General features: G+C 35.5%; 1 protein-coding gene across 2 annotated transcripts; it reads right to left on the bottom strand.

Moving 5' to 3' along the window:
* Positions 1 to 1,952: 1,952 nt before the first annotated feature.
* Positions 1,953 to 8,446, bottom strand: LOC106171050 (alpha-soluble NSF attachment protein). 2 transcript variants are annotated; one of them, XM_013551147.2, is made up of 9 exons: positions 8,250 to 8,446; positions 7,244 to 7,323; positions 6,842 to 6,961; positions 6,395 to 6,441; positions 6,107 to 6,184; positions 5,560 to 5,615; positions 5,276 to 5,360; positions 4,295 to 4,468; positions 1,953 to 3,596 (listed from the first exon to the last, which is right to left on the bottom strand). In XM_013551147.2, the coding sequence occupies exons 1-9, from the start codon at positions 8,339 to 8,341 to the stop codon at positions 3,447 to 3,449; spliced, it is 882 nt and encodes a 293-aa protein (XP_013406601.1). In that variant the 5' UTR covers positions 8,342 to 8,446; the 3' UTR covers positions 1,953 to 3,446. The 2 variants fall into 2 exon arrangements, with proteins under 2 accessions (XP_013406601.1, XP_086860560.1); XM_087004434.1 differs by lacking the exon at positions 4,295 to 4,468 and adding an exon at positions 4,540 to 4,709 and having other exon boundaries at positions 5,272 to 5,360; positions 8,250 to 8,444.

Below are 8,446 nucleotides of genomic sequence, written 5' to 3' on the forward strand. Positions count from 1 at the left end.
GCATATATGCTGACAAAAGAGAAAACGTAAGGGCAACACTGAGCATATCTCTGCTAGTTTTGAAGATATGAGGGGCAAGAAAATATGCAAAGGTCAGTTCATGGTATATGATTTCCTATTCAAGTTAAATAGTAACTATGGGTATCTCCTTGCTAATTTTGGAGATAAAGAGGCCAGAAAACATGCAAAGTATAGTTCATCATAAAAAGTAGGTCAAAGGTTAATTTCAAGGTCACAGTTAGATTGCCAGTATATGACTTCCTGTTCAGGTTCAATAGTAACTATGGGTGTATCTCTGCCAGTTTTCGAGATATAAGGGAGATAATTTTTGCAAAGTTCAGTTCATGGTGAAAAGTAGGTCAAAGGTCAATTTCAAGGTCACAGTTAGATTATCAGTATATGACTTCCTATTCAAGTTCAATAGTAACTAAGGGCTTATCTCTGCTAATTTTTGAGTAATTCACATTTTATTTTCACTACTGAATTTTGGATGTTGAACTTTTTGATTAGTGCAATGCCTAAGCCGTATCAAAAACAAAAAAAATGGACACCACCCCCAGTGCTGCCCTTGACAAGTTCTACAAAATGCAAAAAACAAGAGGTCTCTAGCATTAACGGTTCCAGAATTAGAGAGAATTTTCAGTTTCGGCATCTAATGGCCGCTACTACCATGAAAATGCACCGATTGACCCCAAACTCACGAAAATGAAAGATGACCCTAAGGGTAACACCTGCCCATAATATTATAGGAAAGATATGTTTCGTTTCTAAATATCGGCTGAAATAAAAATTTTCTCGCAAAAAATTCCCATTTTTAGAAAATTTTGGCCTGTTTGACCTTGAAATAAAGGTCAAAGGTCAAATCCAAGGGCATATTTGAAATCCTCACATATGACTTTTGGTCAGCCATCTGTTGTAATTTTTCCCATAATTCCATCGGTTTGGGAGATATTTAGCATTGAATTTTCAAAATTTTTGACAAGGGTGCATTTCAACGAGCGTCACGCCCAGGTCAATGCACCAACTGAGACAAAAAAACCTGGGGGTTCAAGTTGAGATTATATGTGACCTAAATCCAAGAGATGGGGACACAGGTCCTTGCGGTCTAGGAGGAGAAGCGGTAACGGTGACTCGTATCCCACGTCATCCTGCGGAGCCGCAGGAGCCGCAGGAGCCGGCGGAGCCGGCGGAGCCGGCGGAGCTGTACGAGACGGGTCGGGACTAAAACCATGAGTACCGCCAGCGTACACGCTGGTGGTACTAATTATCGTATATGCTACATTTTTTCCTAACATTTCTTTCTCTACTAACCCAAGTTATTATTTTTTTTACCGATTTTCATGTATACACTAAAGATGTCTTGGAACACAGTGTTGAAGGTTGCTCAGTTTGAATGTTGTCAGGGTAACTTGTATGTTTTTTGCTGCATTTTCAGTGGCGTGGGGGGGGGGGGGGGGGTGGGAGTCCTGAACCCCCCTTCCTTCGATTTCTGGGGAAAAAAATCACAACAGCATTTCCCTCTTTATATTAGAATTTTGAAGAGCTGAATCATAGTACTAAACTGTACTAAATGGCACCATTTGCCCTCCAAAACACCATAATGTTTTTACATGGGCCCCGAACCCCACACCAAGGGAGCTGTGGATGGCTTCACATCCAAGGCCTGTCATTTCAAAAAAAACTTGACCCCCTCCCCCTTCAAATTATCCTGGATCCCCCCCCCCCCCCCCCCCCCACGAAAAGTGAAGGGCTTGTATTAAATTTCAGTATGCAACTTGCAATCTTTTATTAAATTACTTGAAGCCATTTACATGTATTCTGACGTGGTAAATTAAAAAAAATATTTGATTACTACTAGTTAAGTTTAGGTACAGGTAAAGCCTAAACACTATCCAGTTTTTTTTCTTCAGGATTTCTGCACGCATGCAAGCAAGTACACACACACAGAGTCCTTTCGTGTGCTAGTATACGTTTATTTTAATACTAGTTACATTTACTATACAGACAAGATTACACTGTTTTTGCAATATGTTGGCCTGTACACTATGACCGCTTTAATTGAACATGGGGATGTTTATGTACAGCAATTAATTAAATACAGATCTACATATAGTATTAATAGTTAATATAATGGTACACTTTGACATGTTTTAATCTTTTGGCTACAAAACAACCAATATGATTTCAATGTTTTTCAATTAAATATTGATAAACATGTATGCCTTACACAATGATGAAAACATTAATACATGTACATGTAGCAGTTGGCAGGGATAAGAGACCAGCATCGTCCCAGCATACTTACATTTACTGACAAAAGACATCAATACACATTTCTAGACATTAGTTTATCTGAATGACATTTCAAAGAAAAGAAAGGCACATGTATTCAAATGAGTGGTGAACATACCTGCAAACAAATGTGATCAGCATCAAGTTCAAACAAATCTACATTCACCAACTTACTGACAAATGACATCAATGCACATTTCTAGGAAAGCTAATTTCAATTGATATAATCTCCAGATAAAAAAATTTGGGCTAAACTTTGCAACAGGCAGTGGGAAATTACCTCTCTCCCTTCATTTTGTGACCTGAGAAAATCTGAGAAATGACAGATCTACATGCTCTAGGACCATTTTTATGTCAAAACAATGTATTCCCCCCCAAGACCCAGAAACTGACAAAACATTTGACTGAATATCAGTTATAACTGAAGTTGTATTATTTATGATGTGCTTACATACTGTAATAAAATTTTAATTGAATCCACTTGAAAAAAGTACTGACATTGCATTTTTTTTTCCAGTACTTGATGTCAGTAATTTCTTGGGCTAAAATAGTGATGCCATCAAACTGAAATTTTACCCAGACAATGATATTGCTTAAGTGATTGTTCTGAGATTATTAATTTAAAACATAATTTATGAAATTATGCAAAATGAAAGACTAGTCAAATTTCCTTTTTCTTATCAAGCTAAATGTGGGCAAACATTTGTATGTATTTTACTTGTATCACGTTTAAACTTTAAAAGTATCTAATTGCTCAAAAATGTTCAAAAGAAGCAACCAAATGAAATATTACTGCTCCATATGAAAAATGTACAAATTTGGGAGCCTTTATTTGGTGCTCAACAAACAACATTCACCTGATTTATCAAATTAAAAATTTACATAATAAGTTACATTGAAAACAAAGAGCCAATGTGCTTAACTTTATACATCACATATCTAACAAAATAATCTGACATATTTTCACGTCAGATTCATACACAGAAGGAAATTTGCCCCATCAATTGTTGTTGTGAAGTTAAAGGTCCAACTATTCAACAGCTTGATGATACAAACGGAGACATTTGCTAACTAGTTATAATCCCTTTCACTACATGTGTTATTTGTACTTAAAAATATTCCAGACAGTTCCAAACTATCAACAGATATCTTCTTTATCGTAGATCAGGCTCTCCGCTGATTGTCTTTTTGACTCGTAATAGCATAGTTGTTAGCCACTGATCCAGACGAGATATGCTATCATAATCTTTGACAGCATCTGTGAAAGCATCCACATTCTGTTCTTCAATTGCTGCCATCAGAGTCTAGAAGAAAGTATATAATGGTTGCATTAGAACTTTCTATAAAGAAGCGTAGAAACTGCACAGGCTGATTATTCTTTTTCTTTAAATTCTCAATACAATCTACAATTTTGTGGCAAATTAAATATAAATAGTGCTCCCAAATTGCAAAACAAACAAAATAAAAAGCAACTTGGGATGTGCTCATCATATTATGCAGAAAATCAAGTTATATTCCACTTAGAACATATCCTTTAAAAAAAATTCAAATTTTGCTGTGGTTGATTGCATGACAATTATAGTACATGTAAACAAAGTAGAGTTATTTCAGGAACAGACCACTGTAGAAACCAGCTACAAAGTAGCAACCCAAAGGAAGACTAAATAACAAAGAAATGAGCTATGCCTTGCAAGAAACAGAGAAGATGGAACCAACAGAGTACATGATTAAATATAAAAATTGAAAACGTTGTAAAACTAGTAAATAAATATTATTTGGTTATGTTCTTGTAAACTTTGTGGGCAAAAGTCAGCTAAACCAAAAAGCAACAAAACCAGACCAGAACAGAATTTTCAGACTGCACCAATTTAGCACAATATGATTCCAAATGCAACTGAAGACTGTACTTTCCAATAAAACTACATTGACTGAAATCATATGCCAGGTACAATGTAGAACTTAACAAAGAGGTGTTGCATGGTCCTAGGACATCAAGACCAACCTTCATTAATTTACATTCTCTTGAATCAGCAAAAGCAGGCGACATTTCCTCAAATCTACCACAGGCCTGCTGTGCATTCAAGAGATCCACGCACATATGGCAAACCAGCGCCTTCATAAAATACTCAGTCACAGCATGTTTCAATAAGGGGTTGCTCAATGAAGATGATCCCAGCTAAAAATAAAACATGTTTACATTTACAGATTTGACTTAGTTATATTCACCTCGATTTCCCCCTGACTCACCTTTAATAATTTATTTTCTCTTTGATCAGCAAAAGCTGGGAACATTTCCTCATACTTTTGAACAGCCTGTTGGCCATTCAATAAATCTACACACAAGTGACAGAGTGCAGCTTTAAAGAAATATTCCTTGGCACTATATTTCAATAAGGAGTTATCCATAGCAGAAGTAGCTACCTGGAATTACATAACAAAAATTAAGAGCAAATTGTAACAACAAAAAAAAAAATTAATGTGATTTTTGAAAATTTTTGTCCAGCTCCACTGGAAATGGATAATCCCATGGATGTCTTAGAGCCATATTTTTTTAATTAAACAAAACTGGAAATGTCTGGTAAGGTAAATCTGGGACAAAAAAAAAAAAAATTCCGACAGTTTCTAATAATATACAGTCAAAATTAGTTAAAGGAAACAGACCGAGTGATGCCAATTGTCGAGAGCTTTCTCAGAAATATTCAGTGAGCTTATGGGTGCATAAATTAAGAATGGAGATCATGTTATTCTACAGAAATTTCACAAAAAGTCAGCAAAGAAACAAAACTTACTGAAATCACAAAACACCAACAAGACTACTAAATATAACAAAATTTAACCCAAAGCTCCAATGAGGTAACCATGTTATATGATTGCAAGGTGACTTCAATACTTTCTTTTTATGTGAACATGCTTCAGGAGTTGGAAGAGAAGCATGAGTTCTCTAATTCAGTACGGAGGAGATAGCTGCAGCTTACAAACCTACCTGTTCATATATGCAGATTGCCTTTTCATATTGTTCTTGCTGTGCTGCATACATGGCTACTTTCAATAGACACTTGTTAGCAGCACTATAAAATAAGTTTGTACATAAAGACATTTGCATTTATTACTTGCGATTAATAACCGATTTTGACACACTGACACTCACTGTGTTTGTAAACCAAGAAAAATAGGATTTTTACTTTATGTGCACCGTTCAACTATTTTTTTTAATTCAATTGGTTCATAAACCACCCTAGACGAAAAAAGGAAAACCACAAGAATTACCTATTGGATTCTTCACCCTTGTAGTAATCAGCTGCTTGTTCATAGTTTCTTGTGGCCTGTAATTAATTTAAAAATATTAAAGGGCTATTTTACAAATTATTTGTTTTAATTAACTAAAATTGTAATAAGTTCTCAAAATATCTAATGAATAATGTGAACCTACCACATTAAAAATCATGGAATCAATTGATAGCAAAGCATTTTTATATCTTTTACCATTTTAATATACACATTCTTTGACTTATTGCCTATAACTGATTGCTTTCAATATGACATCGAATATCAACCAATAAACACAAGTCCAACCATGGAATTTTCAATGTCCTTATTCTTTACATGCCCTTGAATTAATTTATTTAAATAATGAGGAAAGCAGGCCTGCAGCCAGTTATTTTAAAGGCAATTCTTAATCTGAAAAAAAAAACCCCCTTTTTGTGGCAAATCATGCATGTTCACAAGATCTGGATCAAATTTTCCATCAAAAAAAGGTAATTTTTTAAATCGTTATCAACCCCCCCCCCCCCCCCCCCGGCCCCTTGAGACTCACACTCTCCAAGTCCAGCAGCTCCGATTCATACACTTCTGCTATTGTCACATGATGCTTAGCAGCTATGGTAAATCTTCCCTGTAATTAAAGCAGATATATATGTATATCGCACTGAAAACAACAATGTACAATATACTGTATGAAAATGCAAGGTTTTAATTTATTTCCTTAAAAATAACTAAATTTTACAAAGACTCTGACCAAACTATACTTTAACTGCTTGGCCAAGACTAAAATAACAATTTAAAAATAAGTTCACACAAATACTGGCATAACAAAAATGCTCACCATGTCTGAGTAGATTTCAATGGCCTTCATTAAACAGTTAACAGCCTCTGAAATTATAAAATATCAACTTATTTAGTAAATGACAACCTGACCCATTTAAAGCTGTCATTTTTCAGGCACTGGTGAAAATGTGAAATCTAAGTGAGTAGTAATCCAAATGACTAGTAATGTATGACACAACTGCTGGGCGTAGAATAGCATAAATATTCAAATGAGTGGCAAAAATGGCTAAGGGAAATATATAGCACTGAAAGAAAACAAAATATCTGTTCAAATATTCTTTTTTAAGAAGTTTAAGATGATGCCCTTTTGGTATTTCTTTAAGTTATACAATTTGAAAGTGTATTGTATATGGCTGGGTTTAGTACAAAGATATGACTTTATGTGTAACCTTTAAGCATGGAGCCAGAGATCAAAAGCATAGTCACAAGAGCCCAAACTACACACCATTGGCATCAGCTTTCTTATAGCAGTTGCCTGCATCTACATAGTTACTGGCAGCTTCGTGTTTGCTCCCAATCTTACAGAGTTGTATTTGGGCTGCCTGACAGAAAGCACTTCCTGCAGCTGAAAAGAAAAAATGTTCACATTAAAATAACGTGAAAATAATGAATGATTACATGCACTGAAGCACTATCTGTACACAATAATTAAGTTTTTTTTTTTTTTTAGTTTCTAAAAGTCATTGTCTTAAAAAGTGGAGGTAATTTCTCACAGGGGTGTCAAAGGACCTCCAAATGTTTTACAAGCAGAAATTGATAATTCTGCACTACATAAGGACAACTGATATTTAAAATATTGATGTATTTTTCTAAAATAATGTGTTTTGGATTTATCTTCAGTCCCTACCTGCCCATTGTTTTGCCATCTTGAATGCATTTGCTGCCCTGACATATAACTCTGCAGCATCTTCCAGCTTTGAACTGCCACTGTGCCAATAGAAATACATGGATTAATACATGTATGAGCATACAAAGGAAAAATATCAAAGAAGCAGACCAACACTGTTACCACTACCTACCAGAAATTCATCAACCGCCCAGGCAAACACAGGTTGGTCTGGCATTTCTAACAAGTGTTTTAAATGTCCACTGAAGTATGTCATATGGATATGCATAAAAACAGTATTACCCTCCCCTTGCCTCAGTTTTTGCTTGGTTCTTACTACAGGCAAGTTTCATGACACCCTGTGTTACAAACTCTCAAAGCTATAAATATCCACATACATTGTACATTCTAGGGAAAGTGTGTGCCCTCTGTTGCACCTTGTAGTACATGTATATCATTAGCAATTTAAGTCATTTTGCATTGGGCCGCATACAAGTTTGATAACATTTTAGCCTTTTTATTCCATGCTTGCAGAATTGCTAACACAAATAATAAACAGAAATGTCTAATAGACATCACATACAAGCCCCAAGGGTTACTGAATAGCTGGAATAAAAAAAAGAGTAAGACACTACCGAAATGGTTTGTGCACCGATACACAGTGACTTTATTTGTAAATGATATGCAACACAAGACACGTGGTTTTCCTAGGATTTGGATATTTTAAGTTGCCAGAGTTTGTAACACAGGGTGTTATGAGGCCTTACCTGCATAGCATGTCAGGCCGAAAACTGAGGCAAATATTAAGTTTCAGTAAAAACAATGTACGAAGATATTAACAGGTATTTAAGCGAAGGGCATGATTGGGGACACATTTAGCATTCACTACAAGAACGTGTCATTATCAAAAATATAATGTAACAAATATAATTATGACTGCTGAGTCATATAATCAACGCCAATATACCGCTAGCTGTCAGTGTTAAAATGTCAATGACGTGGAACCCTTTCGGGGCATACGACTTACCCAAATAATGACCCTAGAAAACTCTGTGATGATTTGACTTTCTTTTCAGCTTCTGCCAAAAGCTCTCGAGCCTTTGCTTCGTGGTCAGCCATTCCGGCGATATAATCTGACAGATAAACTACTTTCCAATATTTTCAGTATGCATCGATCTGCCCACTTCCTAGCAGTAGATAAACGCATGCGCAAATTCATTACGC

This window comes from Lingula anatina, chromosome 2 (genome assembly GCF_051362555.1).
Source record: "Lingula anatina isolate TDL-2025a chromosome 2, LinAna3.0, whole genome shotgun sequence".
Classification (NCBI taxonomy): domain Eukaryota; kingdom Metazoa; phylum Brachiopoda; class Lingulata; order Lingulida; family Lingulidae; genus Lingula; species Lingula anatina.

Excerpts from the sequence above, each read along its gene's own strand:
- LOC106171050 (XM_013551147.2), bottom strand. The coding sequence starts at position 8,341 with ATGGCTGACCACGAAGCAAAGGCTCGAGAGCTTTTGGCAGAAGCTGAA. Across the intron at positions 4,469-5,275 it reads CAATCTGCATATATGAACAG|CTGGGATCATCTTCATTGAG; the intron begins GTAGGTTTGTAA and ends TTTTATTTTTAG. Across the intron at positions 3,597-4,294 it reads GAGAATGTAAATTAATGAAG|ACTCTGATGGCAGCAATTGA; the intron begins GTTGGTCTTGAT and ends ACTTTCTTCTAG.